The sequence below is a fragment of the Catharus ustulatus genome, chromosome 13 (assembly GCF_009819885.2).
Source record: "Catharus ustulatus isolate bCatUst1 chromosome 13, bCatUst1.pri.v2, whole genome shotgun sequence".
In the NCBI taxonomy this organism is placed as follows: domain Eukaryota; kingdom Metazoa; phylum Chordata; class Aves; order Passeriformes; family Turdidae; genus Catharus; species Catharus ustulatus.
Window position 1 is genome coordinate 2,968,308 of NC_046233.1, and position 16,287 is coordinate 2,984,594.

At 41.9% G+C, this 16,287-nt stretch overlaps 1 protein-coding gene across 2 annotated transcripts in view; it reads left to right on the forward strand.

Annotated features, from left to right (window-relative positions):
• LOC117002486 (contactin-3-like) overlaps nt 1-16,287 on the forward strand; it is a 99,378-nt gene that overhangs the window by 67,175 nt on the left and 15,916 nt on the right. For both annotated transcript variants that reach the window (XM_033071648.2, XM_033071649.1), the window contains 4 exons: nt 4,960-5,096; nt 7,119-7,248; nt 8,139-8,289; nt 15,824-15,951. In XM_033071648.2, the coding sequence (XP_032927539.1) occupies nt 4,960-5,096; nt 7,119-7,248; nt 8,139-8,289; nt 15,824-15,951 (546 nt within the window). The remainder of the gene's footprint in view (nt 1-4,959; nt 5,097-7,118; nt 7,249-8,138; nt 8,290-15,823; nt 15,952-16,287) is intronic.

Below are 16,287 nucleotides of genomic sequence, written 5' to 3' on the forward strand. Positions count from 1 at the left end.
TTGGAGAGGAAATAAATGTTCATGCCTGCTGCAGGCATCAGTGAGTGTCAGAGCCTGGCTTTGGGTCACACTGCCTGGAAACTGCAGGCTCCACTTTGGGGCGGGTTTTTACCCCCTGTGAAAAACACATTTTACTGTTTTGGTAAAATTTAAAAGATTTAATAAAAAGACAACAGGAGACAAAATAAAGTAAAGGGTTAAAACCATTGGGTGCTTGGCAAGCTGCAAATTGCACACTGTTGATTTGGGAATGTTTCTTTAAATACATTTTACAATACATTAACTTGTTGTATATTTATAGTTTTTTATGCATAGTTTAACTAGTTTAACTTTTTTTTTGAGAACTATTTAGCATGGCCACTCAATGGGTTTGCTTTTTTTAGAGCATGCATGTTTTTTGGCTTGTGGTTTTAATTTTCTTTTTATTACTTTTTGATTTGGGTGGTGGTTTTGGCTTTTTGCAGCTGGTGAGTGTTGATAATTGTTGTGTTAGCTGTAGAATTTTATTACACATTTATGGGTTGTTATTTCAACTGAGTAGGTAGTTTAAGTATACTATTTTTTAAAAATTTAAGTTTAACTTTTGCTATTAGAAAAAAAAATTTATATTCATACAGAAAAGCTGTTTTAACATTGCACATATAGAATTTATCTCAATAGTTGTGAAAAGCCAACAATATGTCATGCACTTACAACATCCCCCTTTGCTTCATCCTCCATCCTCTCGTGCTCCAGGAGGTTCTTCCTGCTCTGATTTCTTGCTGAGCTCCCCAGAGGTGTTTCAGAGATTTCCAGCCCAGTTTTCATGGTGGGAATGTCAAAGTGCAAGTGTAAGAAGGCAAAATGTTGTGTGAATCCCTGTTTGGCTCCCAGCAGAGCACAGAGCTCCCTGCAAGAGTCATGCCCCTGAAGTTCTGCCTTCCCTTTGCTCTATTCCCCTAGCCTAGAGAATTGAAAACAGATTTTTGTTGGATTCTCTCACTCTGAAGGAAATAATAGATAAAAATAGGTGTTTTCTGTATTGTTAACCCATAGATAATTTACAAATCCCAGCACAGCCTTTGGGAAGTGTCACTCCTTCAGCTCCTTCCAGGAGCATCACTGCAGGTCCTCCTTCACATCAACCCCCAGAATGTCACAAAGGTTTTGTAAAATCTGAAAAAAAAAAATGTTCTTCCTTCCCTTTTGGCCTGGAGTGTAATGAAGCAACAATTGTTTGCTGCAGGCTTAACTGGCTGGAAGAGAAGGTCATCATCAACACCCAAAAAAGCTGAGAGATCTCTCACTTTTTATGGAGTTACTGGGATGCTTTTTGTGGAGTTATTGGGATGTTTTTTGTGGAGTTACTGGGATGTTTTTCATGGAGTTACTGGGATGTTTTTTGTGGAGTTACTGGGATACTTTTTGTGGAGTTACTGGGATGTTTTTTATGGAGTTACTGGGATGCTTTTTGTGGAGTTATTTCGATGCTTTTTGTGGAGTTATTGGGATTATTTTTGTGGAGTTACTGGGATACTTTTTGTGGAGTTACTGGGATGTTTTTTATGGAGTTACTGGGATGATTTTTGTGGTGTTACTGGGATGCTTTTTGTGGAGTTACTGGGATGTTTTTTATGGAGTTACTGGGATGCTTTTTGTGGAGTAACTGGGATACTTTTAGGGAGTTACACACTTGTTCTCTCCCTGCCTCTGGGACCATCAGCACTGCAAGGAATATTTTAGGCTAAACCAGCTGAAGCACAATCCAGGCTGGTGCTTTTCCAAGTGACTGGCCATGGAGCTGATGGCTAACCTGGTGTAGAAAATCACTTACCTACAGCATTTCATCCTGGGGGAGCTCCAGATGAATCTTTCATGAAGATTGCACAGCAAGTTCTGAAGAATTCTTAATATTATCCCAAAATACAGATTGCTGTCACAGTCTCAAACCCTGTGAACCTCCAGAATTAACTTCCAGCCTCTCAGCTTACAGGACAATATCTGTTTTGTTGGGTTTTTTTTAATCTCAGCAAGGATGTGCTGCTTGCTTGCTTTGGGAAGGAGTGACTCCTTCCTCTCTCCTCAGGAGGAACCAGGTCTCCCAATAACTCTGCAGTAGTTCCAGGAGAAAATGAGGCTTTGTTACCAAGTACAGATGTGGCAGTGATGGTGGAATCAGATATTTTGGGCAGTAAAATTTGCCTGGCAGTGACTAAACCCTGAGAGAAATAAAGCTGTTTATTCCATGTTCTCAAGCAGAGCACAACAAAAAAGGGCAGTGCTGGACCTGGCAAGTCCTGCTGTGCTGTAACAGATAAAGACACTTCTTCTTCTTCCTGTAGAATAGCTGAATCTTTATTCACATACCTTGTATTTATGTGATTATTAGAACATCCTGTGTTTAAATCTAATTGGTCAGCAATTCATTGAAACTCAGTTCATTGGTTGGTAATGGCTGGTGTATCTATTCATCAAACTTTTCTCTTTCTGGATGTATTTACATTCTTGTCTCTTGGGAAGTAGATATTTCACATGGGTAAAATCTTCCCCTTCACAGGTGTAAACTGTCTTTCCACAAGAATAGATTGTTATTGAATAGATTAGAATAGATTGTTAACTGGTTTTCACTGTTACAATTCTTTATTTTCATGGGAACTTACCAGGCTAGCAGTTAGCTTCGCCAAAATAATAAGGCCTGACTTTACAAAGCCTGACTTTACAAGGCTTGACTTTACAAAGCCTGACTTTACAAGACTTTATTCTCTAAGGTTTTATCTATTAGTAACACTGCTGCTGTTCTGAGAGGGTGTCAGAGTATCCTGATTCCTGTCCTGTTTCCTGCACTGAAGCACCTTTATCCTGGCCAGGAGTCAGAGTATTCCCAGCTGGAATTGTCCCTGTTGAGCTGCCTTTCCAATTTTGAGCTGCTTGGTCAAATTATTCTCTTTTTAAAGATTGAAAATGGTGCTTTTCTTCCTGCTCAACTCCTCCTTCTGTAATGGGGAGGGAAAAAGAGTCTTCCTCCAGGAAATCACTGAAGTCTCCATCAGCACTCCCTGTGGATGGACAAGCAGCAGGAATTTCTCACCCTGTGCCTTGGGAAGCTGTTCTGTGCATTTCTGCTTTATTTTATTGAGTGAGAACTTGGGAAACCCTGCTATGGAGACTGCCTGACACACACTCCTGAAACAAGATTAGATAGACAATGATTTTTTTATTGGTAGAATTGAATCCAAGATCTTTAGACTTGAAAGCAGATTACATTTAACCTAATTCCAGGTGGAGATAGGCAGCAGATGTTAAATATTCCAACATGCCTGGATCCATCAGTAATTCAGGCACTGCTGAATGTTGCATGAATATTTAGGTGTGCAAAGTGCTCATTACATGGAGCCCTGAGCTTCCATTCCCCTGGCACATGTGGGGCAAATCCTCCCAGTGACAATGGGAGAGGCAGCAATGGCTGTCCTGAATGCTGTAACATGAATTTTGAAGCTTTAACCCCAGTTAATACCAGTGAAATTGTTCATCCATGTGACACAAAGATCAGGTCACCCTGTCTTTTGAAGCTGACCTTGATAAAGAGGGTGCAAAAAAAATAAATTATCCCCAAATCAGTGAAAGGTGTTAATCCTCATGGGGATGTAAAAAAAAAAGTGATATTGAGAGGGTTTCACTGTCAGCAAATATTGGTTGAATTCTGGTATTTATTAGTAGTTAAAACCTCAGTGAATACATTTTAGGAAGTTCCTATGTAAGAAGTTAACCCTAAATATGAACACATAAATCATAAATAGATCAATAATCACTGTTATAAAAGCCTGGTGCTGTACATGGTCATGTTAAGGACTTTTCACTGCATTGAGGAGCCTGGGATTGAGAGGAAATTTCCATGCTAGGAAATAAGGAATCCTTCTGTGCTTCCAACTGTGTTAAATAATGTTCCCCTGCACCACCAGGGACTTGTTTTCTCCTGGTTGTTTTCATATGAGATTTTCCTGAATTACTGACTTAAGATGAGCAAATGGACTCTGGAAAATTCTTTGCCCAGAGCTAAGAGTTTGCAGCCAAGGTTCATCCTGCTTTTTCATCTGTTTTCTCCATAGGCAACGTCCAGGATTTATCTTTTCTTGGAGAAATAGTATAGGCTGAGATTATAAACTTTCCAGTAAATTAAATAAATTCAAAGAAAATTCACAAATGACTATAAAACAGTGTTGAACTGATGTGTGAAATAGCACTAAAGGAATAAAAATAAATTGCTGTTGTCTTTCATGCACTGATGTTTATTTTTCAAGTGAGCCTTCTCCTTCCTGTGAAAGCTGTAACAGATGTTTTAAATATCTTCACAGTTTTAACTGTATTTTGGGTAATTCTGAAGGATGTATGGTATTATTGCATCAAATTTTGGCTTTAAAAATTGTGATTTTTATGGACTTTATTCTACTGGTTTGCATTACTCAAATTCTGTGCCAAGACTTCTGCTTTCAAAAACAATCTCATAGATCCATGTTTTCATCCAGTTAAGTGCTGCTTTGCATTAGAAAACAATTTAAATGGTATTTAGCACTAAGGCTGACATACCATTATTTTTTTTTAGGACTTAAAGGATTCTCTTCAGCATTAATTTGATGATTTAGCCACATCACTTATTTAATTTCAGTCTCACCATTAATGTCTTTCTCTTACATTTGCCTCGATTGCAAAATGATGTTGTTTAATCATTAGTGACTTTAATATTGGTTTCACAATAGTCCAGCTTTAGTGATCTGTACTCCCAATTTTCTTCTGGCTTAGTGCTCATAATAAAAATGTATAAGAGGAATAATAAGTTATTTGTTTCATCAGGGGGGCTTGAAGCAGGACCAGTTTGGTACAGATCAGTGTGTGCAGAAAATGGATGAGTTCTGTGCCAGTTCAGCCTTTGATGCTGATCTGGAGCAGTGACTTGGGAGGGTTCATTGTGTGTTTTGTTTTCAGCAAAGCCTCACTGGCTCCAGACCATCAAGGATGTGGAAGTTGCTGTGGAGGACACTTTATACTGGGACTGCAGAGCAAGTGGGAAGCCCAAACCATCCTACAGGTGGCTGAAGAATGGAGAGCAGCTGGCAATAGAGGTAACATTCTGTTTGGGAAAAGTGCTGCTGTGGAAAATTAACAATATCCATGCAAATGGGAGAACCCAAAAATTCCTGGTGTTAGTCAAGAGAAACCTTTGATACTGGGTTTGTATTTTTTGAGAGCATCCTGATGAATCCTCAAAAGCTGCAAAGACAAATTATGTTGAACAAAAATATTCCAGCCAAAAGCAGATTCAAAAACAATAGAACCACAAAAAGAAGCATGTAAGGAATGACTGGAGAAGGAAGTTTAATAATGTTATAAATAAAGAACTGTAAATAAGGGATGGAGAACTTGAATTATTTTACTGTATTTGCAGCTGGCATTTCATTAAAGGTAGTAAGAAAATATTTTCAAACTTCTTGACAAAACTGAGGATTCATGGGTTTACCACTGCTTATTGCAAAGAATGAAATACAAACAGCAACATAACAGAGATATTTGCTTCAGTAGAGTTGTCATAGTAAAATAATTGAAAGTAATGCATTTGGTGACAGGGAAAAGAGGTTGAAGTTAGAAGGTGAAAGGTCAGAGATGCAGAACAGGATCTGGTGCCCCTTATTTATTGAGGTTCAGTGTCACTGCTTTGGAAAACAGCCCCGTTCAGGCTATCAGGAATGAGAACTCAGGCACTTTGCAGGAAGGATTTCACCCTTGGCCACTACCCTGTGCTCAGCACTGGCTTTTTGGGGGAGAAAGGGACTGCTCAGGTGAATTCATGGATGGTTCTGAAAAATGAGCTGAGCCCTGGAAAGCATTTCTTACATCCGTGCTGGCTAAAAGCAGTGGTGGTGTTTTGTGGTTAAATGAGGGAGCACAGAATCTCCTCTGGGTGATTTAAGAGCATTGTTGCTGTGTCATACAGAGTCACTGAGGTAATGGGCTTTTTTTACCTCAGGAAGTGCAGAAATATCTTGGAGTCATTCATCTCCCCATTTCTCCAGTTTGGAGCGTTGCTGTCCAGCTTTTTGGCAGCAGTGTGAGCTCCTCTGGCAGCAGTGAAGGAACTCTGAGAGGCAGCTCTGAGAGCCCAGAGGAGCTCTCTGTGTGCAGTTATCAGGGGTTTTCTGCTCCTGCCTGCACTCATCCCTCGTGCTGGGTCTCCTGCACAAACATCTCCTGTTCACTCAGCTCTCCCCTCTCCAGGAACAAATCATTTCTCAGAGCAGCAGCTTGGGGAGCTACAGAGGAGATGGAGGCTCAGGTTTTTCCTCTTTGGGGCTGAGTTCTGTCTGGATGAGCCCTTTGCACTCAGGACCTGTTGGGGAAGGAGCTGAGCTGAGCTGGGCCAGCTGTGGGTGCTGCCCTTGGCAAAAGGCAGCGATTGCTCTGGGTCCAGATCCCAAAAACAGCCCCCAGAAATCACTTTTAGGTGGATGGTTTGGGCTTTAGTCCATTGCTGTGTTCTCCTCAGAGGTTGTTCCCCAAAGCTGATGCTCCTTTGGTTTTGCCTTTCTCACGGATTCTTTTCTCACCAGTTCTGCCTCTCAGATTAGTCACTTCCTGCTCTAACTGAGCTTTCCAAGAATGAGCAAGGTGAGCAGAGCCAGATCCTCGAGCAGCTGTGCTGTTCCAAGGCACTCCAGTTTGTGTCTTTGCTTTAGTGGCTGGTGGGTTTTTTCTGCAGTGTTACAGAGAGCTCGTTAGCAAGGGGAACATGTGAAATCTCTAAATAGTGCAAAATGCCAGTGCCATCTGCACACTTTGGTTACTCTGCTCTGTCTGAGGGGCTGGTAGGATTCTGTCCATATTTCTGGAGAAATAAAAGGGCATTTGAGATTGCCAGACCTCAGTGCAAGTTTGAAGAATTACTTCATGCACTGCATTGATCTCCATATCTGGTCACCATTGCTGTACCACGATGCAGTTGTGTCACTTCTTTCAGAACTGTTTTCATGATTATGATTTTTCATTTACCCTGTTCATTGTATTTATGCTGTCCTATTTCTGTTCCTTACTTGTTTTAAATTTTTCACAGGAAATATATCATCAATAAAGATATTTTTCTTAATATTCAGGGAAGGATCCAAATTGAAAATGGTGCACTTACAATATCAAATCTAAATCTGACAGATTCTGGCAGATACCAGTGCATAGCTGAAAATAAACATGGTGTCATCTCTTCGAGTGCAGAGCTCAGGGTTGTAGGTAAGATATTCCTTTTTTCACTAAAACACAAACCTCATTATCCCTCTCCACACCCCCTCAGATTTAACTCACTCCGCTGCTGTCACTGAAATAAAACATTTTTGTCAACCTGATGTCTTTATCTGCAGAGCTGAGGAGTTGAGTCATCTGCTGCCAGAGGATTTTCAGGCCAATCATTCATTTAAAAGAGAACAGGATAAATTATTCACCAGGGGAAGAGCAGGGATGGAGGTTTGGGGTTGGGCAGGAGGATTAAAACCTCTGGTGTGGTGTGGAGGTGGTGCTGGCTCCATCAGCTGCTCTCAGCTCTGCTGGGGCCACCATGGGGTTAAAAACCTGTGTGTGCAGCCTTGTGGGGCAGGGACAGGGAGTGACATCCACCCCAGCTCCCAGTGACAGCTGGGCACTGGCACACTCACACCTGGGCATTTCTCTCTCCTCAAACACTGAATTTCCTTTCAAAGTTCAGTGTTGCCACAGGGATAGGCCACAAGCCTTTTCCAAACTTCATGAAAACTTCACCCAGAATGAGCTGCACTGGCATTCCCTGCCCTCTGAGCCATGAAACTGGGACCCCTGAGTCCCTGGGTTCAGTGATGCTCCTGGTGTGATGCAATGAGGTTGATGGGGTAAATCCTCCAGCTGGGCACTCCCTGAGCTCTGTCCTCTGTGCCTGCCCTGCTGGGTGCTCACCTGCACAGCTCAGACCCTGGGTGGCAGGATGAGGTACAGAAAAGGAGAAAATGCCTAATTGCCCAATAGCAGATCTGTCTGAGCTAATTAATGGCGTTAATTACGTTTGGAATCCGAGAAGTGTAAGTGCTAAATAGCAGTATCATTAATCTCATTAAAAGTGCTTTATTTCACTACTACTACCCCTTCTGTTTTAGCTTCTGCTCCAGATTTTTCCAAGAGTCCAATGAAGAAACTGATCCAGGTTCAGATAGGCAGCACAGTTGATTTTGAGTGCAAACCCAAAGCTTTCCCTAAGGCCAAATATTCCTGGAAGAAGGGAGGTGAGCAGCTACACGAAAATGAAAGGTATCACGTTACATTGGTTTATTTGTTTTAATCTTACAAGAAGCTCTTGTGTGTCTTTTTATGCAGTGGTGTGAGCTGGAGATCCAAACACTTGTAAAGTCTCTCTGAAGTCTGCCTGGCCTGGGGTTCTTTGCTTGTTGTTTTGGTTTTTTTTTTTTTTTTTGTTGTGATGGTATGAGAGCACTGAGAGTGCAAGTGTGCTGCTTTCTCTAAGGTCAGGGTCAGATTTTGTTTTCAGTTTAATGTACAGTTGGGTCTGATTTAGAGAGAACCAGGTAGAAAACTGGGATTGCAAAGCCTGTCAAAAGTACTAAAAGGCTTCAATAAAATGCTCTGAAAATGTTGGCAAAGGGGCATTTGAGATGTGTAACAGCCATGGGGATGATATAGCTGAGAGGAGAAAGAAAAGTTAATTGGGAGGTCAAGAATAGCAGATGAAAACATGAAAAGAAAAGGAAAATGCACTTGCAGGTTCTTTTCAAGCAGCCATGATCCTAGCAGGGATAACAGATGTCATCACTGTGTGTTTATTTGTTAGGGTTGGAGTGAGAGTGGATGTGTTTTGGGATTGTAATTCTCAGGGGAGAGTTTGTGATTCACCCATACCCCCAGCTGTTGATTTCCAACAACCTGTAAATGTTTTTTTCCCCAGCAATACCCATTAAAGCATAATTGAATTAGTCATAAACTGCAACTGCTCAAGTGCAGTGGTTAAATTGTACAAAGAGACAATGCAGGGCTGTGCCTCTCTGCTCTGGGGCTGCCTTTGGGTTTGCCTCTCTCCTCACTGGGCATTGCTGACTTCCCAGCCTTTCTGCTCCACATTTCAGTGTTTACACAGACTGGGAGTTACAGACAGTGAGCTGGGGCAGCTCCTTGGAGGAAAGGTGTGATTAAGGTAATTACAGGTCTGATTTAGCATGGGTGAGGTCAGTGTGGCACTCTGGGCATTCTGCTCAGGACAGGCTGTGCACGCTCAGAGGAGCCAGAATTGTTTTTTGGGAGTTCACTCTGGCCCCAGCTCAGCCTTTCTGCTGTAGCACAGGCTGCAGTCCCTGCATCAGCCCTGGAAGGTCACAAAAGAGCCCAGAAGATGTGAGACTGAAGAAACCAAGCATTTGGGCTGTGAAGGAGGATTGCCATGGCAGCGTGCTGTGATTTAAGGAACTGGACTCCTCCAGGACTGGGTGTTGATTTGAACCCAGCTTAGCCTGGCATCAGGAACCTGCTTCTCAATTAGACAGAATTCTTCTGGTCCTGTTCCTGAAAAACACCACGTTGTGCTTTTCTTTTGCAATTTCTAAACACAGAAGTTGCTCCCAGTTGGATGAAACCTGGGGAGGCTGCAGGGACACCTTTATTTGTTCCATCACAGGCTGGAGCTGTCTCCTTGTACCCAGAAGCTTTGGGCACTGTCATCTTTGCCCTGGCTCTTTGTTCACAGGGGCCACAAGAGTTTTCCTGTGCTCTGGTGTTAAGTGTTGTCAAATGTGACAATCTGGCAGAAGTTGGGGCATCTGTTGTTGCAGAGCTGGCCGTGGTGCCCCAGCCTCCCTGGCTGCCTGCCTGCGAGCAGGCGAGCAAAATCCCTTCCAAAACAGCTCTGCTTGCTTATTGAATACTTCTAGCCTTTAATTAAACAATATTAATGCATTAAATTAAACGATGGCCTCTAAAATTGATGTGAAACTTGTTGCCTTTTGATGGATCTCAGTCGGTTTTATTTTTATGGCTGCTTTTGTAAAATGCAAAAAACGCACGGCACCTGATTTTTGTCCATTTAGGAAAATTCCTTTTGTCCAGTTCCATTTCCATTAAAAGTAGAATGGTACCAGTTTCATCTGGGGTGATAGTACCAGGCTGAAAAAATGCACACTCAGTTTCCAAAAATGAATTGAATATGATGCTGCCTGCTTAGGTTTATGAACATAAATTACAGCTGTTACTTCTGCCAAGTGCAGGTAATTCCAAAATATGACCCAGAGCGTTTATTTTTGACAACACACTGTAAATGGCTTCCAGAGGAAGCACAATAACGAGGCAGTAATCCTGAATTAATCTAAATGAAGTAAACTGGCCTTTGGAGAAGAGCAGAGTGTGGTTCTCTGCAGAAAACCCTGGAGTTCATTACTGTCTGCTGTGAATAATTGCAATTCATGAATTTCACGCGGTTCCACAAATTCCTGCGATTCAGGAAAGGGTTTCAAATTAGCAGTACATTTTTCAGCCATTAACTCCCATTTCCAGTGGAGAAGTCTGGTGGGGAGGGTTTGCTCTTTTTTCAATTGCAGCAAACAGGAGGAATGAGTTCCTCCCACAAGGTGGGTCCAGCATGGACAGCACCTGGGAGAGGTGGGGAGGCAGAAGGAGCTGAATTTTAATTACATTTACAGCAGCATGGTTAGAATTGATGTGTCTTAAGGAAACTCCTATTTGAGTAATAAAGATAAAGCACAAATACACTTGAATTTCTTGTCACAGAGAACTTGGGTTTCACTGAGGTACTGACCACAATGCTTTAGTAAAGCCTGAGAGAGTTTCATTTTGGTGGCACTGTTGCTCGTATTCTTAATTTATTTTTAAATGGTGCTGCTTTTTCTGTATGTAGAAGATTTGGATAATGACTCAGTAAATTTTAATTAAATGAGCTGAATATAGTGTGTCTTGTGGAGGGGAGAAAATATAATTCAAAATGGATTCATGAGCTCTGGGCTGAGAAATCGCTCAGCATTGAAGAAAGCAATCTTGTTTCTTGTTAATTTTGCAAAGTATGTAATATTTTTTTTTTCAAGAATATCTTTAATAAAGAGAGCTAAACATTAAAGAGCAGTGGAGCACAGAGAGAAGTGAAAGCATAGGATAACATGCAGAAGGAAAGACAGAAAATGGGAATTAAATTTATCAGGTGCCTGAGACACCTCCACCTCCAGATGGAAAAAATTTTTGTTATCTTTTTATCCTCTATAAAAAGAGGATTAGATGTTTAACCAAGGTTAACTCACTAAAAAACAGCATAAATTCTAAAATAGCTCCAACCCAGACATAACCCCTTCCAAGATTTCCTTAATGTTTTATGGATGTACATGACTTTTAATTTCCAGCTTGTACCTGACAGTCACTGCCTGTGGGCTGCGGTGCCTCCTGAACTCCTGGCTCAAATACCTGACTGGAAAAGGGTTAAAACCAGGATTTTGTGAAAATGCAGAGCAGCATTTCACCTTTAAACAAACTCACCTTTATTCCTAGATGTTTCTAAATTTACCAAGACTAGAAAAAGATGAGGAGATGCTGCAAAAACTTCTCTAAAAGACTTCCCAGTGCAATTCCCTTAGGAAAACTCCAGTTTTAGCAGCTGTCATTGTGGCTGAGTGATGGAAAATTAAGGGAGGAAAGAAATGATTCCTGATAAAAAATTGTGATACTTAGAGGTTGATGGTTGAATTAAATATTTTTATTCATTTTGTGTTAGAGTTTGAAATGCTGTGATGTGAAAAGTAATGCATTTATTTAGCAGTACTCGCACAGGATTTTTTTTTTTTTTCTGACTTGCCTGTTAATTAATCTTCTTTAATTTAGTTGGACTTTGATTGATACATTAAAAGACAGTTGTGACCCACTTTTCCACTGTTCCTTTGCACTGAAGTGTTGCAGACTGGAAAGGATTGTGTTTGTGTTTATTACCATACCAATAATATCTGGAATAGTTGTGCTTTTGTCATTCCTGAGTTGGGTGATGTCTGGTAGCTCAGTAAGAGAGCATTGCCTTGGGAAGATGAACAGGTTTCAGTCATTAACACTTTTATTAATGACACCAAATTCCAGTGGATCCTGAGGCACTTTCTGTCTACTCTCTCTAAATATCAATATATAAAGAGGTGTCATTTTTTAATAATTCTATAAAAATTGGGAAGCCCAAAGTCCTGAAGTTGTTCAATCCTCCCCATCCTGGTGACCTCAGTGTCAGGGTGTGGGTGGGAGTTAAGGGAGTTTTATTTGAGAAAAAGAATCTCTGCAAACATCAATTTCCCCCAATTTTGCTCAGGAATTAGTGGTAGATGCTGAGTTTGTCAGTGATGCTTTGATCTGATGAGCAAACAGCTCCTAAATCCCTCTCCAGCTGGAGCTGAGGTGGATTTGGGACCATCACTCCCCCATGGTCCCTTCTAAAGGTTTTGTGCCATTTGCCAGTGTATCAGGAGATTGTGGAAAATGGAATTTCCATGGAAAATTGCTGGCCTTGAGCAAAATGTTCTGGAAAAACACCTGCAGGGGCAGGGAATTCCAAAGGCTGGGTTGCTGGTTCTGTGTGTCACAGGTCTGGGGCTCTCCCTGGCAGAGTTCCAGCACCCTGTGTGAATATTGAATAATTCTGAGTAACCTAAAAGCTGTGCTTTGTCTCACATTTCAGAGCAGTTTCTGGGTTCAGGGTTTCCATAGGCTCTGAGCTGTGTTTACTGTTCTGTAATTGTAACTTTTTCTAATTTACCGGTAAAGATTTTATTTCGATTATAATATTTTTCTCAAATTGATTTTTTTTTTGGTGTATTGTTTGCTTTTTGGTTTTAATTCTAGAAAAAAAAATATTCTTAATTATATCTGGGTTTTAATAAGCTTTCTGTTTAATTATTTTAGGCAAGCTAGGCTTGCAGGTAGCTTAGAGCACTCTGAAAGTGATTCATTTTAATTAAACAATAGACATTTTCAGGTTTATTCCCTGATCCTGCTTTTTCCTTTGTTTGATCTTAGGCTTTTTCAGCACTTGGGGTTTCTTTAGTTTTGTATTTTTTTCTGTTGGAAATTGCATCAAAGTAGATGAAGCCTCAGCTATAAAGTGCAACAGCACTTGCTTGTAACTATAATTGATATATTTTAACACCTTTTTTTTGATGTCATTCTAATTACCTATAAAATGTATCACTCGTGTCTTTAACACATTTAAAATACCTATAAACCATATGGCACGGTTTAATTAATTTTAAATGTTCCATCTCACATGAAGTGCAGCCAAATATGACTTAGGAATTTTCCCAAACAAGTTAATGAAGCTCGGGGAAGTCACTGGCGAGGCACATCCTCCCTTGAAAAACCACCTCAAATGCCACCTCATCAGCTGAGCTACCTCAGGATGCTTTGTGGTTATAAATGGATTAAAGTGCCTATTTATAGCTCTCTTTCTCACCCCAATAAGGTGCTTTTCTGTTGTTCTAACAGGGTGACTTGTTATCTGCTGTAATTTGCAGCTGCTAATTTCATTATTGCGTTGCCTTTGCCCAGAGGAGGAGCTCAGCTACAGCACTGAGAGCTGAAACACATTCTTTAAAGAAATGCAAAATGCAATTTGGGCTAATTAAGGGGAAAGTGTGTGGAAGTTGTGTATATTTTTCTGTATTGTAGTTCCAAAAATCATTGTCTGGAGCAGTGTGGCAGGAGCCCAGATTGCTGATTCCAGAGGTGAAACAGTCTCCTGGAGATTTGAGGATGAATTTGCAGTCGGGGCAGTGGAATTCAGAGCCCTGCTGGGCTCCCACTGCTGTGGGTTGCGTTTGGGGAATGTGGGTTTGGGTCAGGGTGAGATCACTGAACCCTTGATGACCCTTTCCTGGAGAAATTTTCCCCAAAATGCAATCTGAGCCTCCCTGGCCATTCCTCTGCTCCTTGTCACTGGGGGAAGAGACTGAGCCACCCCTCCCGGCAGCCTTGGGGAAGTTTATCCCAACAGCAGGATTTAACCCCAGAACTCAGCTGGGACAGTGACAGGGATCTGCTGACACCAAGGGTGCTGCAAACACAGAGAGCAGCAGAGGTGTGCAGTGAATTCATTCCCTTGTGCTGAGAAAGCAGCAGGGTAATGAGTGAGCAGGCAGAACCCTCCCAGCTCTGCTGAGGGAGGGCAGCAGGGTGGCAGTGCTGACTTTGGTGACATTTTCTGCCTTTTCAGCTGGCACTTGCCCTGAAAACCGAGCAAGACTCCAGCTAATGCAGGCAGAGCTCTGCCTGGAGAGGTTGTGTTTGCTGCTCAGCTCAGGGCATTTCCAAATCACCATCAGCCAGGGGCTGTGCTCCAGTTTGGTGCCTCCCACCTGGGGTGATGGGATGGAGAGAAAAGCTCTGAAGCTCTTTTGACTTGGGCATGTCAGGAAAATGGGTGCCTTTTGTAAATCACTGTGGGCATTTTTATAGAGATGCAGTTATTTTGCTGCTGCAGGTTGTCTTAGTGGATAGAACAGATGGGAGGAGAAGAAATAGGGAGAGAGGGATTCAAATCAGCCTTCCCTGTGCATGCCCCCAGTGCTGCTGTTTGGGATGTCACCTGTGCTGTGGGGACATTGCTGCTCCTCTGTCCCTGCCAGGGCTGGGGGTTTTTGTGGCTGGTGGTGACTCCAGAGCCTGAGCCCACCCCCTGTGCTGTTTTAGAGTCTCTGTGTCCCAGCCTCAGCACCAGAGAAAGAGTCAGGATACTCTTCTGTTGTTTCCAGAGGTGTTTATTTTATCTCATCTCAAAGTTCTTTCCCTGCCCAGCCCAGGTCCGTTCAGCAGCTCAGCCCCAGGCACACTGCCCACCCTGGGCTGGGATTATCTTTTTATACTATAAACTACATCAACATTATTTACAATTATCTTCAATACCTATCACTTCTATTGTACAGTCTGGTTCTGCTCTAAACCAATCTAAAAGTGCCAACATCACCCAAAAGATGGATGCAGGAAGAAGGAGAAAGAAGGACAGAACACACCCAGGTTCCTCCATCCTGACCCCACACCCTTATTATAAACAATCTTAAAAACCTACTTTTTCACCTTATAATAATCTAACTTACACTTTACTTATTTTTTGTGACTTGTAATTCTTCATGTAAGGGTGGTAGTTTTTCCCAGGGGTTGAAATCCAAGGCACAGGGGTTCTGGGCTCTGTGCCCAGGCTCCTGAGCCCCTGCCTGGGTCTGGAACCATCCAGGGCAGCCAGAGGGATGTGCTGGGTTCCCACAGATTTTTTTCTGTGCACATCTTTTATAAACACCTTCCTGCTTTTCCATGCTCTCACTGTGGGAGGTGGTGTGGGGTGAAGGGAATTTTCTGTCCTGCAAGTCCTTCCACAAAGGAAGTTCATGAACAATCCCATGGAGTTGTCATGGTAATCACAGTTATTTCTAAGTTACTGTGCAAGATTGTTTGAGGTAAACAACACAAGGGCTAAAAATTATTCCTATTTCAATTGGTGCAGCTGAAAAAGGTGGAGCTCATGTGGGATTTCTCTCTTAGACACATGTACATGAACCCACATCTCTTGAAAAATTAGTTCCACTGGTGTCCAAAATGATGTTTCCAAAGTGATACATGGTTGGTTCAGATTTGTTGTGTGTTGTCAGTGGGTGGTCACAACATTTTCAAACCCCAGGTTGGTAATTGTCCTGGCTTCAGCTGGCATGGAGCTCATTTTCTTCTTAATAGTTTAATATGTCAGAGGTAACACCAACTATGAAAGAGTTTTGTCTGCAGAAGCTGCGCCTTTTAAAATGTTCTGGTGATTTTGTAGGGTCACCCTGTTAAAGGATGGAGGACTGAGGATTGCCAACGTGACCAAGGGCGATGCTGGCAGCTACACCTGCCTGGCCACCAACCAGTTTGGAGCAGCCAGGGGCTCCACCAGCCTCAGAGTCACAGGTGGGTGAGCTGGGACAGCGTGAAGAGTGTGAGAAGTTATTTATTTAATGTGTAAAGATAAAAGGAGAGCTGTAACAGCTCTTTTATTAGCTGAAAAGGCACTGAGGGATTTTTCTGTCTTTGACAGAGATACTTCTGAGATGTGAGGGAGTTCTGAACACTTCCCTCCCTCCTCTCACTTCTCTAAACACTAAATAGTGCAATTATGCTTTTAAGTTCGTGGGGGTTTTTAATTTGTTATGAAAAAAACATGTCAATCAAAAAAAAAAATAATCTTGGAGGTAATTTTATATTCCAGTCGAATATCTGTTTTGCCCAGAAGAGGTTTAAATGCTG